This window comes from Ambystoma mexicanum, chromosome 7q, assembly GCF_040938575.1.
Source record: "Ambystoma mexicanum isolate Mex_15411 chromosome 7q, UKY_AmexF1_1, whole genome shotgun sequence".
Taxonomy (NCBI): Eukaryota; Metazoa; Chordata; class Amphibia; order Caudata; family Ambystomatidae; genus Ambystoma; species Ambystoma mexicanum.
Window position 1 is genome coordinate 1,119,166,574 of NC_090941.1, and position 18,494 is coordinate 1,119,185,067.

Below are 18,494 nucleotides of genomic sequence, written 5' to 3' on the forward strand. Positions count from 1 at the left end.
TATGGAATTTCTTATTTTTTCTAAAAAAAAATGTTTTACTTTACATAACAGCAATATTTATCAGTATAATGTTTAAGGGGTTTTGAAGACCCAGTGGTGAGCGCACAGTACCTGGGGAAGTTTTCTAGGTTTATCGTTGCCTATGTGAGAAACCCAGACGAGAGACGCAGTATCCCCTTTCACATTTCCCTATAAACCCCCAATGTTCCATGTACTATCTAGGAACTTTACCTCCCCCTTTCATACACACACTCTGCTGCGCGGACAAAGAGCTTCAGGTGAAGACAGACTCACACACAGCCAATCCGTTTGACATGTCCCAAAATCAGGGTCAGGCAAAGTCGGGCACTCCACCATAATGACTTTCACCTGAACCCTGTTACCTTTCCCCACTGGGATAAAAGGCACAACATGAGAACACACTTCGATCAAGGCGAGCCAGATGGTAAAGGCAAACAGAACCGTATGCAGAGCGGCAGGAGAACTGATCCCGTGGAACTGGAGCGACCCTGGAAGCAGAGGAGGGAACACGTGGCGAGGGAAAGCTGTGGGCCTACCAGCTGCAGAGCGAAGGTTGCTGCAGACTTTGAAAGGGAAACCTCCTCGCTAATGCACAAGGTTAAGGCGGCACCTCTTTCGGGTGAAACAACGGAGTTGGAAGGAGGCGAGCCATGCCGATAGCCTGGATTTCAAAGGAACTCTTGATAAATTGTATCAAGCGCTACAGGTGAGTGAACTAAGAAACCGGTTTGCGTTAACGAGTGAAAGAAACAATAGTGTTTGAAAGGCTTGCTGGGTTTCGTGAGGCCGCGAGCAAAAATACATTGTGACCAGGGTGAGAAAGGGTGAGAAACGCAGAGGCTGCGCATGTGATGAGAAGCTGCAAGAGAAGCCTGAAACATTGTGATTGTAATAGCGGAGCGGTCCGCTAATTGGGAATTACCTTATCGACAGGCTCCACACCGAAAGTCAAACTGTTAAAATTGGAAGAGAAGTGAAAAAACTACAAATCCCAGAAGGCCTTACGAGGGGCCATTGAAAATGAGAGAAAGTCAAAGTGGTCATACGAAGGTGTAAGCAAAGTCCTTGTACAACCGAAAGTCTTTGACAAGTAACAAATCCAATGAACAACTATGAAGTAAAACTAAGTGAACTATCTTTTATAGGTAAATGTGAACCCGACGGAGGGATGCCAAGCTGAACAACAGCTCGCACCCGACTGAGTGAAGCCAAAGAAATTGTGAAATTGGTCCGAGCCCGGCTGAGGGAGACTAATTATGTAAGAGGAAGGATCTGAGCCCAGCTGAGGGGGCTCCGGGGTGAACCGCGAGTCATCCGAGAAAGAATACTCGCTGAACATTGGAAAAGGGGATGTGAGCCCAGAACAGGGGGATCCAAAGTAACAATCATTGTATAAAAGGGATCTGAGCCCGGCTGGCAGATCCAGGGCGAAGAGTGAATCACCTGAATTGAGTACTTGTAAGAGGAAAGGAACTTTTTGTTTGTTTTGATACATCAGGCCCTCTGAATCAAGAGACTTTGATAAGTAGAGAGTCTTGGGCAGAGAAGGCCCTGATGTTGGTAAATGAACTGTATCCTCGTGCTGAAGAAGCCAGAGAGTGTGCTATGCTCGAGTTAACCAAACTGCCTTGTCCCATGCTGAAAACGTGGGGAAGAGAGGCCGACGGCCTGAACATCTTGACATCATTTTTGTGAACACTTCTTTCTTTTTCATAAACACTACCCCATACTATTTGCATTTAGAGGTAAGGATTGGCAATCGCTTTTTTTTAGTATGGGCCCTTTTATTTTGACAGGACTGCATTATTATTATTTGATGGTCGTCGCTTGTTCCCATCTTTAGATTTAGGTTTAGATTTGGCGTTTTTCTAACCCAAACCAGTGTGTAAGTTCAATAAACACCCTTGACCTGCGGTCACTTGTGTCTGTCTTCACTACTTTCATACCATGCCTTCCTCACACCTAATACTACTGACATATATCCAGACTTGCCTGGATACCCAGAAGGGAATGGGTCTCGCAACTGCATCCTTTTAGATCTCAATAACAGTTTTTGGCATACTAACCCAAGTTGTCTTCACTCTCTAATTATACTCCTCCTCAAAGTCACGTATGCTGCCTTCGACGCTCAGGGCATTCACTCACTGACAGTGTTGCATCAGTAACACTGCTAAAATGGATGGAAGGATTACAGAGTAAACAGGAGCTCTGGCCCCTTCTTCTCTAAACAGCCACTGTTACCTGTAGAGTTCCACAATGCTCTCCCTGCAGTCCCAGCCCTTTCAACATATCCATCGTACTCTTAGCAAGCGTTCTCCAAGGATTTGCCTCTCATTCTAGCCCTACAGGTATGAACCCCCCCCAGATATTTGTTAAGCTCTAGAGACCCAAGAACCTTTTCACTGGCCTCCCAAACAGTCTAAATCGGGGGACTACACTTCATGGCTCTCCAGATGTTTTGTTCTGAAACTCCCATGACTCCTCCCCATTGACTATGCCGGGTACTGCTGATGGGAGTTGCAGTCCAACACATCTGGAGAGCCAAAGGCTGCAGAGCCCTGGTCTAAATGGTGATTGACTAGAGAGAGAGAGAGAGACCTTAATCTGAACATTTCATACTTGCCACAACCTCCCTAACCCCACCCCCGCTGTTATAAAGTGAACTTCTCCAGTAAAGGTCACCCGGACAGATGGCTCCAGACTCCATGGTAGAAAAGAACAGAGCTTTATTTACATAGTTACAGGTACCAGTTACTCTTGTATGTTGCAAGCAGGCGTACACCCTGTGGCCATCTTCAGGTATCCCAACTCTCGCGTCTCAACTAACACTGCTCAGAACACTAACATGTTATGATTCATCTAACATTCCTTGAGCTGTCAATCACCCACATTCCAGTAGGAATGGCCAACAGGAGATCTGCAAATGAACATATAATACATTGCCAGAAAGACAAGACACACCACCCCCCACCTTAGTCTCTCAGGAATCATATAACTTCAAGCCTGTGCAGCAGCCTTGGTGGTATAGATGGACAGAGGACCAGCTGCATCCACCCAAAACACTGATAAACTGAGCCTTTTCCAGAAGGATGTTTGGGAATATTCCTTTCTTACATAGCTCCATCCCTCCATGGCACTGTGGTGTGGAACATGACTGCCACAATGCCCTCTCTGCTGGTCTTCTGAACACTGCGATGAGTCCCATCACACCTAAAGGAAAGAGATGCAGGGATCCCAGTCCTGGGGACAAACTGCTCTGGCTGGTCACAATCGCCAGAATGAACTCCAAAATCCCTGCTTTATGTACAAGTAAATCATTCTGACTGTCCAGTCCCACATATGCAAATTAATCTCTCCGACAATTCCATTAGACACCATCATTCTGCCAACCTTCTGAAATTGCCCCGACTAAAATTCAAAAAAGAATTCCATAAACTGTGCCAGAACCTGTCCATACATGCATTACTTGTCCAAATCTTCAGCTCTTTCAGGGAAAGTCCTTGCATGTTCCCTTTGCACACCCAAAGCCCTGGCAACAACAGACGGGTGAAGGAAATAACAGATGGCACAGGCTCAATGGGAAACAATGGTGATTTTCGTATGCATGGTACAGATAAACAAAAATGTATACATTGAGGAAGACCAGACCATACATTGGGCAGAGAGAGTGCCACATAAAGGCCCCAGCATGTCACTTGGAATCAAATGTCTCTGGGTCTCAAGGTAGTGTCCAAGTACTGTTATTTTGTGCGGTGAGACACAATAAGCTTGACAGGCGGGCATTGGTGACCATCTGCTAGGAGCGCAGGGAGTGACCACTTAGGCCGGCAGAGAAAAGCTGTTGAGGTGCAGTAGCTGTAAAAAAAAAGTAGTGTGACTGTGGATGTTTGAGCAATGTTGCGATCCAAGCGGCGGCGCCTCATTCTGGGTAGCACCAGCTCTTTAAGCATCAAGCCATCCTTGGGGACATGACCATTGTTTAGTAGATGCACCTTCTTATCATCAGGAAGTGACATCACTGGCATTTCTACTGAACACCACTTTTCTTTAGTGCAAAGGTCCTTTGCTTTTTCAACACATTGAGGAAGTCTGGCTCCGGAGGGGGCAGGTAGATCTGAGAAAGGGATAACACTTGGGACCTCCCCAATGAGCGCTGCATGTTTAGGCTCTGGGAACCTTTGGTCAGCAGAGGCCTAATGTCCTCCCATCCTCTGTCGCGTGCAACCCTTGCACTCTGAGGTCTGTTGATGAGAGAGGGGGAAAGCAGGTCATGGCTATTATCCACTGGGGGGAACGGAGTCATGCCTTGGATTCCTGCAGTGCTGCTACACTGAATTTGGTTCGTGGTGGTGCCCACACTGTTGGCAAGCTTATTCTTGGGCAACAGGCAGCTAAGCTTGCTGTGCACTGTGATATGTTTTTCTGTCTTGGAACCCAGTTCTTCCTCTGCAGATGAGTGTCCTCCACCTCGAAGGTCCAGAAGAAGAGCTCCATGTATTAGCGCTGGCCGAGACCCAGCTGCTTTGTGGGCATCAGGCCCTTTCTCTTCTTGCTTTGAAAAGGGATTCATTGTAGAAATCTGTCTTCTCATGGGTCTGTCTTCTAGAAGCCTATGGAACTCTTCTGGACTCCACTGGGAGGCATCCAGGCAGGTGACCGATCTCTGGAGATCCACCCGCGTGGATCTGCTATTATCAGCATCTCTGTACTGCCCCCTATTGAGCAGCCGGACAGTCTTTAGACTGCTCAGGAGTTCTCTGGAGTTCTTTTTGTTGTAATCCCCAGGTTGCCAGAGCCAAGCTTTATTATCCAAGTTAAGTATGTCAGTATCCTCGTCGTCGTCTGCATTCTCTTTTTGTTCACTCGGGTGTCTGTTAATAATGTCTTTTACATCTATGATCCCTTGGGTTCCTTCTGTTTTTTTTCTCGTAGGTCGTTGCTTTGGCTGTTTTTTCCTTGAATTGTGCTGTGCGGTCTTCTTTGGACTTCCTGCCATTCCTTGCTTGGGTGCAATGGACACCAGTTGTCCTCTTTTGATGACTTTGTCCTTCTTCTCTTTCTGTTCTGTGTCTGGAAGACTCAGCACAGCCTTGTCTAGCAGGCCTTTCTTCACTGCTCTGGCCAAGATGCCCTTCACTGTGATTCCCTGTAAAAAATAGAATAGATGGATAGCTTATATAACAATGTTCAGAATCAAATAAGTGTCCAAAAAGCCAAAAACATTTTTAGCACAATACCCCACTTGTCAAATAGAGTCTTATTAAATAATTTTTGGGTGGATAGTTGAGATGAATATCTATGAAAGCGATTGTGACCAATAGGAAAGCATTTATCCCAAATCTCCAACGAGATTGGTAAATACATTGATTGTCTATTTAGAGATGGGTTTACCCCTAGTTAGCAATTTATGCAATATTTCAATGCAACACAAATAGGACGGGGTAAACATTCATACAAAAACCCAGGCTCTCTCGGTCAAAGTCCCATATCCGCTCTAGCCTCGATCGACTCTTCGCTGTCCACTATTTTATTGCTTTTTAAAATTGTCTTGATGAATTTTGTGAAATTATAAAGCTCACATGAGATAGCTTTTTGGGCTGTTAGGATACATCTAATATTTAGCGTTTTTAGCACTTGCCATCAACACATCAAATGTCTTCGAGTCGCACTTGAATGACTGTCAAGTGGCCATTTACTGGGCAAGGCGCATTTCCCCCTCACGTTTTGCTAGTCACAGGGCCACCATTTAGTGGGAACGTCTCCATTCCTGAAAACATACGTGATTCGCACATGCTTTGCCTTTGGAAATAATTCTGCGAACGTATTCTATTCAAAATCGCATGTATTAACATGAGAGATCCTTCCAAGTTCCTGACTAAAATGTCAGGACTCAGTTCACAAGGCTCCATTTCCCTCATTTTCTGCTAGCAATGGGGCTGCTACTAAGTGTGCAAGGCTCAATTCCCTTCATGTTTTTCTAGCCATAGGGCTACCATTTAGTGGAATGGCTCCAGTCCCCTCATTGTTTGCTAGCCATAGGGCTTCCATTTAGTAGGAAAGGCTCCATTCCCCTCATTGTTTGCTAGCCATAGGGCCATCATTTAGTGGGAAAGGCTCCATTCGCCTCATTATTTGCTAGCCATATGGCTGCCATTAGTGGGAAAGGCTCCATTCCCCTGTTTTTCTAGCCACAAGGCTGCATTTTAGGGGAATGGCTCCAGTCCCCTCATTTTGTACTAGCCATAGGTCTTCCATTTAGTGGGAAAGGCTCCATTCCCCTCATTTTGTGGTAGCCATAGGACTTCCATTTAGTGGGAAAGGCTCCATTCCCCTCATTGTTTGCTAGCCATGTAAGTGCCATTTAGTGTGAAAGGCTCCAGTCCCCTCGTTTTGTGCTAGCCATAGGGCCGCCATTTAGTGGGAAAGGCTCCAGTCCCCTCATTTTGTGCTAGCCATATGGCTGCCATTAGTGGGAAAGGCTCCAGTCCCCTCATTTTGTGCTAGCCATATGGCTGCCATTAGTGGGAAAGGCTCCAGTCCTCTCATTTTGTGCTAGCCATATGGCTGCCATTAGTGGGAAAGGCTCCAGTCCCCTCATTTTGTGCTAGCCATATGGCTGCCATTAGTGGGAAATCCTCCAGTCCCCTCATTTTGTACTAGCCATAGGGCCGCCATTTAGTGAGAAAGGCTCCATTCCCCTAATGTTTTTCTAGCCATAGGGCTGCCATTTATGGGAATGGCTCCAGTCCCCTCCTTTTGTGCTAGCCATAGGGCTTCCATTTATTGGGAAAAGCTCCATTCCCCTCATTGTTTGCTAGCCATAGGACCATCATTTAGTGGGAAAGGCTCCATTCCCCTCATTGTTTGCTAGCCATAGGACCATCATTTAGTGGGAAAGGCTCCATTCCCCTCATTGTTTGCTAGCCATAGGACCATCATTTAGTGGAAAAGGCTCCATTCCCCTAATATTTTTCGTCTAGCCATAGGGCTGCCATTTAAGGGTATGGCTCCAGTCTCCTCATTTTGTACTAGCCATAGGTCTTCCATTTAGTCGGAAATGCTCCATTCCCCTCATTCTGTGGTAGCCATAAGGCCACCATTTAGTGGGAAAGTCTCCATTCCCCTCATTGTTTGCTAGCCATAGGGCTTCCATTTGTTTGTTTGTTTGTTTATTCATTTGTTATGCGCACCAGACTCGTAAGTAAAAGGGCACAGCAGTATGGAGATGAAAAGCTTACAAGGTTGCGAAATATACACAGCGTACAGTATTACATGCTTACAAGATATACACAATGTAACAAATAGGAACACAGACTAAAAATGGCCTATCTAATTACAGACATAAACACTAAGCAATGTGAGTGAAGCCCTTTGTGTATCACTTGGGCTCACAGGTAGACTAGATTACCCATGGTCTTCACATGTTAACACAGTAATACAATATCAATGCAGGGTGAAACTTCAGATGTGGGCAGGTCAACAACGGGTACTGGGAGACTAGGGGTCAGTAGTAATGATATGTTTTATTACATATTTTCTGAAGTGTAGGTAGGGTTGGTCGGCTCTCAGATCTTGAGGCAGTGAGTTCCAGAATTTAGCTGCCTTTACAGTAAAGCTATTACCACCGATAGTGGTGAGCTTGTATTTAGGTATGGTCAGACAGTTAACATTCCCAATTCTGATAGGTCTGAGAGAAGTTCTTCTCTGTAGTTTATCTATAAGGTAGCTGGGGGCTGCGTTATTGAGGGCTTTTTAAGTCAAGGAAAGCATTTTTTAGTTGTATTTTATTGGACGTGGATAACCATTTGTGCTGACGTCTCAAGGAGGAAATGTGTTTTTTTTATGCCTAGGGCTGCTCTTAGGGCATTGTTCTGTAGTGTTTGGATCTTTTGGATGGTAGATTTATTAGCACCACTGTATAGGGCATTACAGTAGTCAATTCTGGAGAGTATTAGGGCTCTGGCCAAGATTAGGCAGCTATTGTCAGAGAGGAATGGCTTACCAGCTCTGAGTAGCTTGCAGGTGTAAGCCGTAGAGGAGGTAAGGGATTTGACCTGTTTATCAAAAGACAATGTGGAATCCAAATAGAATCCAAGGGTTTTTACCTCCTTAGAGACTTGGATGGTGTTCCCATCAATATTAAATGAGGAGAATTCTTGACCTAGTGTTTTAATGTTGGCCTGTGAGCTCAGAATTGTTAACTTGGTCTTATCATCGTTCAAGCACAAGTCATGAGTGGCCATCCATGATTGGATGATAAGATATACTTTGTTCACCAATCCCATGTCTGTACTGTAATCCCTAGAAAGCGGGAGGAGAATCTGAGTATCATCAGCGTAATTAGTGTAGATGATACCCAGATGGTCCAGATCTTCAAACAGTGGCTTAGTGAAGATATTGTAGAGAGTTGGCGAGACGCAGGAACCTTGGGGAACACCACATAGGATGGGTGTTGGGTCAGCGGCTGCCGAGGGGGAGAAGACTCTCATAGTTCTCTCACTCAGGAAGGACTCAATCCATTTGATAGCTCCCGTGGAGAAGTGGGCTGCAGAATCAAGGTGTCGGCATAGGACCTTGTGATTGACCAGATCAAATGCGGCAGAGAGATCAAGTAGGAGCAGGAGTACTGTCCTACCTTTGTCTCTCTGCTCGTCTATTTGAGACTTTAGGTCGATTAAGGCTGTCTCTGTTCCGTGTAATGGACGGAAGCCAGATTGTCTATTACCTAGGAGTTTGTGCAATTCAAGGTGTTTTTGAATTTGGATATAGGCAGCTTTATCCAATATTTTAAGTAGAAATGGGACTGTGGTAATGGGCCGGTAATTAGTTGGGATAAAAGGATCTAACGTCTGTTTCTTAAGGAGGGGGAGCACCCATGATTGTTTGAGGTTAGCAGGGATGGTGCCTATGGCAAATGAGGCATTTATTAGTTTGGTGATGAATGGGGATAGTTCTCTGGCAGCATCTTTTATCAGTTTTGCTGGGCAAATATCGCCCTTACAGTTCGAAGGCTTCAGTGACAAGATAATTTTTTCTACCTCCAAGGTCGACATTTTAGAAAAATGGAAGGTGGTATTGTGTGCTGGTGGTGAAACATTAGGCAAGAGGGTATTAGGCGAATGCTATAGGTTCAGTACTTCTTTTCTTGTTGAATTTTATTTTGGAGCATGTTCATTTTATTGGCTAGGGCATGTTGGATGTCTGTACACCAGGATTTGTCCTTGGTGCAAACATCGGGCATAGCAATTGGGGACTCTAGTTCTTTGAGTGTGGAAAAGAGTTCTTTCATACTAGAGTTCGAGTTAGCAATACGCTCATCGTAAGAATTACGTTTTGCCCGGCAGATTTCCTTCTTGTAATGTGAGGAAAGTGAGGTTAATTTAACTTTGTTCTCACTGGCGGGGCAAAGTCTCCAATTCGTTTCACTTTTTCTCTTTAAAATGTGATGGTCTTTAAGTTGTGGTGTGAGCCATTTGTTTAAATGGGCTATTGGTTTGCTAGGTCTGAGTTTGACAGGGGCAATTTTTTCCAGTGTGGTGAGCATAATATTGTTGAATTCCTGAACTAGGGTGCTAGGATCAAGATTTTCTGGCAGTGCATTGAGGGTAGGCAGGATGTCAGGGATAACTTTCTCTACTGTGATACATTTTTTGCTTCTAGTTGAGCATGGTGGCGCTACTGGCTGAACCAATGGAGTGGGTCTTATATTAGATAGGTGGAAGGACACCAGAAAGTGGTCTGTCCATGATAACGGCAGGATGGAAGAGATAGTAACTGAACAGTTAAAGTCCACTATCCAATCCAGTGTTCTCCCTTTTAGGTGGGTAGGCTTGTTAACTTTTTGGGAAAGGCCTAGTGCGTTGATTACGTTGACTATATCTGTTGCATTTCCATCCATTTGGTCATTAAAACCTAAGTTAAAGTCTCCTAATAGGAGTAGTTGTGAGGTAGGTTTAAGGTTATTCAAGATTATGTTATGCAGATCTTCCTCAAAGGTACCAAGAAGGCTAGGCGGTCTATGTAATAAGTGAATAGTGAGTGATTGTGAGTTATTTATCTGAAGTTTGGCAGAGAGAACTTCACATGATTGTGATAGATGGGTGGGGGCTAGTCTAAGGCAGAGACAGGTTTTAGAAATAATGGCAATACCGCCACCTTAGGCGCTGTATTGGTCTTGTCTAACTATAGTGTAGCCATCAGGGATAGCTAGCATGAGTGCCGGTCCTGCTGCATTATGGAGCCATTTTTCGTAATTGCAAGGAAATCCAAATTGCCTTCAGTGATTAGATCGGCAATGTCAGTAGCATGGCCGACAAGCGATCTTTCATTGCGAAGCGCTCCTTTGAGGGGGGGAGCCTCAGATGCTTTGTTGACTGGGATAGGTTTGTCAGAGTTTTTATTGCATGGCTTATGCTTATAGTTATTGAGCTGATGGGTATTCATATTCGAGATGGGCAGTGGTGGAGACAGCTTAGAGTGGCTGGGCCTCAGACTAGGCTTGTGGTTAGTTTTAAGGGTGGTGGCTGGAAGGGATCTTCTCAGAGGTTCATATAATTTAGTTAATCTAGCACAGAGTCTGTCATTTCTATTGGACGTGGCGCATGGTAGAGAGGCGTAGGATACTGTATCTGTGGTCCTGTAGTATATGGATGGATTCATGGGCACAATATTTGTTGGGGTTGGCAGGCTAGGGTCTAGGATAGGTACTAGTGACTGAGCAATGTGTTCTTGCCTTCTAGAGTTCGCATACATGGCAGCAGCCATAGTGCAAAACAATATTACTAAGTTTAGCATCTTTCCAATTCCAGTATGCTGGATCTAGGTACTATGACGCACTACGCTAGAAGGCGATATGGCCATATAAACAGAGCAACACCATATTCTGTTTGCACTCTCTGAGTGCCAAGACACAATATGCTGGAAGGCAATATAGTGATATAATCAGAGTGATACCATGAGACGGGATCCTAAAGAGGCACAAAGAAGGGCAATGCATTACAAGTGACTAGCAGTGGCCATGAGCCACAAACCTAGAGTGGCTAAATGTTGAGACATAGAGAATAGGCAATGCGAGGCACACAAGTTGAGAGCAACATAACAGTATACTGTTATCAAGATATAGTTACAGGGCACAATGTGCTACACAGGCTGAATATAAATTAGAGGGAAAGGCTCCATTCACCTCATTTTGTGCTAGCCATATGAATGCCATTTAGTGGGAAAGGCTCCAGCCCCCTCATTTTGTGCTAGCCATAGGGCCGCCATTTAGTGGGAATGGCTCTAGTCCCCTCATTTTATGCTAGCAATATGGCTGCCATTAGTGGGAAAGGCTCCATTCCCCTCATTGTTTGCTAGCCATATGAGTGCCATTTAGTGGGAAAGGCTCCATTCCCCTCATTGTTTGCTAGCCATATGAGTGCCATTTAGTGGGAAAGGCTCTATTCCCCTCATTTTGTGGTAGCCATAGGGCCACCATTTAGTTGGAAAGGCTCCGTTCCCCTCACTGGGAAAAATTCCTTTCCCCTCATTTTGTGTTAGCCATAGGGCCGCCATTTAGTGGGAAAGGCTCAATTCCCCTCATTGTTTGCTAGCCATAGGACCATCATTTAGTGGGCAAGGCTCCATTCCCCTAATGTTTTTCTAGCCATAAGGCTGCCATTTAGGGGAATGGCTCCAGTCTCCTCATTTTGTACTAGCCATAGGTCTTCCATATAGTCGGAAAGGCTCCATTCCCCTCATTCTGTGGTAGCCATAAGGCTTCCATTTAGTGGGAAAGGCTCCAGTCCCCTCATTTTGTGCTAGCCATTGGGCCGCCATTTAGTGGGAATGGCCCTAGTCCCCTCATTTTGTGCTAGCAATATGGCTGCCATTAGTGGGAAAGGCTCCATTCCCCTCATTGTTTGCTAGCCATATGAGTGCCATATAGTCGGAAAGGCTCCATTCCCCTCATTCTGTGGTAGCCATAGGGCTTCCATTTAGTGGGAAAGGCTCCATTCCCCTCACTGTTTGCTAGCCATAGGGCTTCCATTTAGTGGGAAAGGCTCAATTCACCTCATTTTGTGCTAGCCATATGAGTGCCATTTAGTGGGAAAGGCTCCAATCCCCTCATTTTGTGCTAGCCATTGGGCCGCCATTTAGTGGAAATGGCTCTAGTCCCCTCATTTTGTGCTAGCAATATGGCTGCCATTAGTGGGAAAGGCTCCACTCCGCTCATTGTTTGCTAGCCATATGAGTGCCATTTAGTGGGAAAGGCTCCATTCCCCTCATTGTTTGCTAGCCATATGAGTGGCATATAGTCGGAAAGGCTCCATTCCCCTCATTCTGTGGTAGCCATAGGGCTTCCATTTAGTGGCAAAGGCTCCATTCACCTCATTTTGTGCTAGCCATATGAGTGCCATTTAGTGGGAAAGGCTCCAGTCCCCTCATTTTGTGCGAGCCACTGGGTCGCCATTTAGTGGGAATGGCTCTAGTCCCCTCATTTTGTGCTAGCAATATGGCTGCCATTAGTGGGAAAGGCTCCATTCCCCTCATTGTTTGCTAGCCATATGAGTGCCAATTATTGGTAAAGGCTCCATTCCCCTCATTATTTGCTAGCCATATGAATGCCATTTAGTGGGAAAGGCTCTATTCCCCTCATTTTGAGCTAGCCATAGGGCCGTCCATTTAGTGGGAAAGGCTCCATTCCCCTCATTCTGTGGTAGCCATAGGGGCGCCATTTAGTGGGAAAGCCTCCAGTCCCCTCATTTTGTGCTAGCCATAAGGCTTCCATTTAGTGGGAAAGGCCCCATTCCCCTCATTGTTTGCTAGCCATAGGGCTTCCATTTAGTGGGAAAGGCTTATTCACCTCATTTTGTGCTAGTCATTTGAGTGCCATTTAGTGGGAAAGCCTCCAGTCCCCTCATTTTGTGCTAGCCATAAGGCTTCCATTTAGTGGGAAAGGCTCCATTCCCCTCATTGTTTGCTAGCCATAGGGCTTCCATTTAGTGGGAAAGGCTTATTCACCTCATTTTGTGCTAGTCATTTGAGTGCCATTTAGTGGGAAAGGCTCCAGTCCCCTCATTTTGTGCTAGCCATTGGGCCGCCATTTAGTGGGAATGGCCCTAGTTCCCTCATTTTGTGCTAGCAATATGGCTGCCATTAGTGGGAAAGGCTCCATTCCCCTCATTGTTTGCTAGCCATATGAGTGCCATATAGTCGGAAAGGCTCCATTCCCCTCATTCTGTGGTAGCCATAGGGCTTCCATTTAGTGGCAAAGGCTCCATTCACCTCATTTTGTGCTAGCCACATGAGTGCCATTTAGTGGGAAAGGCTCCAGTCCCCTCATTTTGTGCGAGCCACTGGGCCGCCATTTAGTGGGAATGGCTCTAGTCCCCTCATTTTGTGCTAGCAATATGGCTGCCATTAGTGGGAAAGGCTCCATTCCCCCATTTTGTGCTAGCCATAGGGCCGCCATTTAGTGGGAAAGGCTCCAGTCCCCTCATTGTTTGCTAGCCATATGAGTGCCATTTAGTGGGAAAGGCTCCATTCCCCTCATTGTTTGATAGCCATATGAGTGCCATATAGTCGGAAAGGCTCAATTCCTCTCATTCTGTTGTAGCCGTAGGGCTTCCATTTAGTGGCAAAGGCTCCATTCACCTAATTTTGTGCTAGCCATATGAGTGCCATTTAGTGGGAAATGCTCCAGTCCCCTCATTTTGTGCGAGCCACTGGGCCGCCATTTAGTGGGAATGGCTCTAGTCCCCTCATTTTGTGCTAGCAATATGGCTGCCATTCGTGGGAAAGGCTCCATTCCCCTCATTGTTTGCTAGCCATATGAGTGCCATTTAGTGGTAAAGGCTCCATTCCCCTCATTGTTTGCTAGCCATATGAATGCCATTTAGTGGGAAAGGCTCTATTCCCCTCATTTTGAGCTAGCCATAGGGCCGTCCATTTAATGGGAAAGGCTCCATTCCCCTCATTCTGTGGTAGCCATAGGGGCGCCATTTAGTGGGAAAGCCTCCAGTCCCCTCATTTTGTGCTAGTCAATTGACTGCCATTTAGTGGGAAAGGCTCCATTCCCCTCATTCTGTGGTAGCCATAGGGCCGCTTTTAGTGGGAAAGGCTCCATTCCCCTCATTGTTTGCTAGCCATAGGGTTTCCATTTAGTCGGAAAGGCTCTATTCACCTCATTTTGTGCTAGCCATAGGGCTGCCATTTAGGGGAATGGCTCCAGTCCCCCATTTTGTGCTAGCCATAGGGCCGCCATTTAGTAGGAAAGGCTCCAGTCCCCTCATTTTGTGCTAGCCATAGGGCTGCCATTAGTGGGAAAGGCTCCATTTCCCTAATGTTTTTCTAGCCATAGGGCTGCCATTTAGGGGAATGGCTCGAGTCCCCTCATTTTGTGCTAGCCATATGACTGCCATTTAGTGGGAAAGGCTCCATTCCCCTCATTTTGTGCTAGCCATAGGGCTGCCATTTAGTGGGAAAGGCTCATGTCCCTTCATTTTGTGCTAGCCATATGGCTGCCATTAGTGGGAAAGGCTCCATTCCCCTAATGTTTTTCTAGCCATAGGGATGCCATTAGTGTGAAAGGCTCCATTCCCATCATTATTTGCTAGCCATAGGGCTGACATTTAGTGGGAAAGGCTCCATTCCCCTCATTCTGTGGTAGTCATAGGGCCACCCTTTAGTGGGAAAGCCTCCAGTCCCCTCATTTTGTGCTAGCCATAGGACTGCCATTTAGTGGGAAAGGCTCAATTCCCCTCATTCTGTGGTAGCCATAGGGCCGCCATTTAGTGGGAAAGACTCCATTCCCCTCATTTTTTGCTAGCCATAGGGCTTCCATTTAGTCGGAAAGGCTCTATTCACCTCATGTTGTGCTAGCCATAGGGCTGCCATTTAGGGGAATGGCTTCAGTCCCCCATTTTGTGCTAGCCATAGGGCCGTCATTTAGTGGGAAAGGCTCCAGTCCCCTCATTTTGTGCTAGCCATAGGGCTGCCATTAATGGGAAAGGCTCCATTCCCCTAATGTTTTTCTAGCCATAGGGCTGCCATTAGTGGGAAAGGCTCCATTCCCCTAATGTTTTTCTAGCCATAGGGCTGCCATTTAGGGGAATGTCTCGAGTCCCCTCATTTTGTGCTAGCCATATAGCTGCCATTTAGTGGGAAAGGCTCCATTCCCCTCATTTTGTGCTAGCCATAGGGCCGCCATTTAGTGGGAAAGGCTCATGTCCCCTCATTTTGTGCTAGCCATATGGCTGCCATTAGTGGGAGAGGCTCCATTCCCCTCATTGTTTGCTAGCTATAGGGCTTCCATTTAGTGGGAAAGGCTCTATTCACCTGATTTTGTGCTAGCCATAGGGCCGCCATTTAGTGCTTAAGGCTCTATTCCCCTCATTTTGTGCTAGCCATAGGGCCGCCATTTAGTGCTTAAGGCTCTATTCCCCTCATTTTGTGCTAGCCATAGGGCCGCCATTTAGTGCTTAAGGCTCTATTCCCCTCATTTTGTGCTAGCCATAGAGCCGCCATTTAGTGTATTGGTAGTATGGCAGAGCAGCCAGACCTATTTTAGGAGGGGGATGTGAGCTTTAGGTCAGTACAAGGCACCTAAAATATACATAGGCCCAAAGAAACACTTAGAGGTATATCAAAATAGTTATTTCTTTTTTATATACACACAAGGTAAGGTTAAATCTTCAGATGGTAAGTACTATTTCAAAGCTAATAAACACCAGAAAACCAATGCAATATTTCAGGTGAGTAAACCATTGTTATAGCAACTCAAAATGTTGTTTTGAAGGACTAAAATGATGAAAACCACCAACAATAGCAGGTTAGTACTATTCAGGGCTTATAATACTTTTCATGGGCCTTAAGGCTTTAGCAGTCCACCCCTATTTAAATATGAGTACTTCAAAGTCCGACTGGAGGTAAAGCAAGTAAGGCACAGCTGTGGAAAAGGCAAAGTTCCAGAGGATTCTTCAGTTAAGTATCAAACTTTTGTTGGTCAAAAAGGGTTAATGGGCCTCGGGAAAGGCTCCCTGCATGTGCACAAGCATTATGCCTGGGCGAATACCCAAACACCGGAATCAGCACTCCAGAAACAAAGGAGCAACAGAATGACTCAAGGTAAGGATTTCCATGCGACTCACACTACCTTTGGAGAGATGAACATGAGGAAGCCGATAGCCCTCACGATGCAGTGTAGACCCGGTTGCCTGTTCCTTGGTCAATGTAATGAAAGGAGGGCCTCTCGAAGGGATTTTGCAGCAGCAGTCGAGAGAGTGCCTCCAGCAAAGGATTCTTCCTGCTCCAACGTGGATCTGTGATTTTGGCACCTTCTCTCAGACACCAAGGAAGATTTGTTCTCTTCCGATCGCTTCACATCGCTTGCTTGGTTCTGCTCTCTTGTGAGGGGACTGCGGAGAGGGATCATGCTTCTGGAGGAGTCCACCAAAGTTTCGGGAGGATTTATTCTTGGCAATAAGATGCACTGTACTCAGGTTCGAGGTCCAAGGTATTGGTGGTTTACAACCCAGGACGGTCGAAGCTCATCATGGGATGGCTTGAATTGAAGGTCGTTTTAGGACTGATTGTAATGGGCCAGTGGTCGGGGGGGCTCGCATCAATGATATCACAAGTCAGCAGAGTATCTAAGGCCCATCAAAACCTCCCCCGGCAATAACAGAAGACTCTGCATTTGGGAAAAAGTTTTACATTCTTTATTCTCCAGTAGACAGGGATAATACAGGAAAACACAAATCTCCAGCAATCACAGCTCCTGAGCTGTTATCACCCAGTTTTATACCCCAGTGATCTCCCAAAAATCAATTCCATCCCAAAAAAACCTAAGAGGTATCCCAAATGGGAAGCTCAAGTCTATTACCAATGGAGACAGTATACATTAGAATCCCCATTGGCCTTGCATGTCAGGTGGCTGCGCCTGAGACTTCCCCAAACACTGTCTATTACATTGTTGTGGGGTCGCACAAAGACCATTGGTCTGTGCAACATTCTACACCACCCCATGATCACAGCATCTGGATTGCTCCCAGCGCTCATATACTTTTTCAAAGTAGTGGGAAGGCCTGTGTGTGCCAATTGTTGCCACTGGTCTGATCACCTAGCCTGAGACAGTGCCCTCAAGTTGCAAGTTTTGGTGGGCAACTCATGTATCTGTTTTCACTGCTTCTCTTATCACCACAAGTAAATAGCCATTGTTCAGCTCTGTTGGGTCATGTGTGCGAAGGCTGCAAAAGGAAGACTTTTTGTCTGCAATTATGGGGATTTTATTCTGAATTCTTGCAGGTAGCTCACCGCCTCGGGAATCAGGAATTTTCCACCAGCCTTTGTCCTTGGCCTGCACCTCTCCCTCCATGTATTTGAGGCCTGTGGTCTTGTGTGCATTTGCTACAGTCATTCTATGGTTTCCCTGTGTGTTCTAATATCTTCTCAGAGGTTAGTTGCGATAGAGCCCTATTGGTTTCTTACATGTTTCCATAGCTCCTTATGATTTGTAGGAATGAAGCAACTGCAAGCTTGCTCCAAATATATTTGGCTTTCTTGCATTTCTTCATTTGGCTAACGAAAAAAAAAGCTTTTGGCAGAGTGTAAATGTATCTGTCCTCTACAGAAGGTATAAGCATGTTCTTCATGTATACTTCTGTGTGACTGCGTATCTTTATGCAGGATTGCAAGTTTGCTTCATGAATAACGCTGCTATGTTGTCTTGTCACTAGTGAGGTCATCATGGTTGGACTTTACTGTCAGTCAACTTGGGCCATTGATGGGACACCAGTCTCTACAAAGCCGTCACTTGGATATGGTTTGAAATGTCGCCTTAGAGAATATCTCTTTGCATAAGTAGGATACATTGGTGCAGTTGGTGCTGAACCAAACAGCGAGTTACATCTTTCGTTCTTCATTATGCGGGTTGACATTCGCATAGGGGACCTAAGGGCAATTCCAGGGACCCCCTCTTCATGATTATGCCCACCAGTCCAAGGGAGGAAGTCATCCTCTTCGCAGCTTCCCTGTCGATGTTGAAAATGGGGTCAGCACAGCAGCAGTCACTTCAGCAGGCTTCTCTGGTTGCCGGAAGGTACTGCAGGCATCTCTGGTCGTTGTCTTCTTTGGTTCTTCTTCAGTACTTCTGTTCCAGTGGTCAACTTGTCTTCAGCCTCAGGACCAATCAACACTCATACTACATTCAAACGTTGCGGGTTTGGGTCTGTCCTTTCAGGACAGCCAGCCTCCCAGTTGGAACTGGTTCCAGGCAGGCATCCCAGAAGACAAAGAACAGCTGAGTTTCAGACTCCTCCCCTGCTTCCTGTCCTCACAGACACACTGGAGCCTTGGCCGGCTTCACAATTGATTTGTGCTGAAGACAAAAGTCAAACCAGGAGCTCCCCCACCCAGAACGGCAGAAGAGGAACCAAGAAAGGACAGACACACAAGCAATGGCCGAAAAAAGAATACAGCCACCATTTTGGGTT

At 46.0% G+C, this 18,494-nt stretch overlaps 1 protein-coding gene across 1 annotated transcript in view; it reads right to left on the minus strand.

The window, feature by feature from the left end:
- Positions 1-2,745: 2,745 nt before the first annotated feature.
- Positions 2,746-18,494, minus strand: part of LOC138528680 (putative methyltransferase NSUN7) — a 379,481-nt gene continuing 363,732 nt past the window's right edge. Inside the window, exon 11 of the mRNA XM_069640537.1 lies at positions 2,746-5,167. Within this exon, the coding sequence (XP_069496638.1) occupies positions 4,049-5,167 (1,119 nt within the window). The 3' untranslated portion in view covers positions 2,746-4,048. The remainder of the gene's footprint in view (positions 5,168-18,494) is intronic.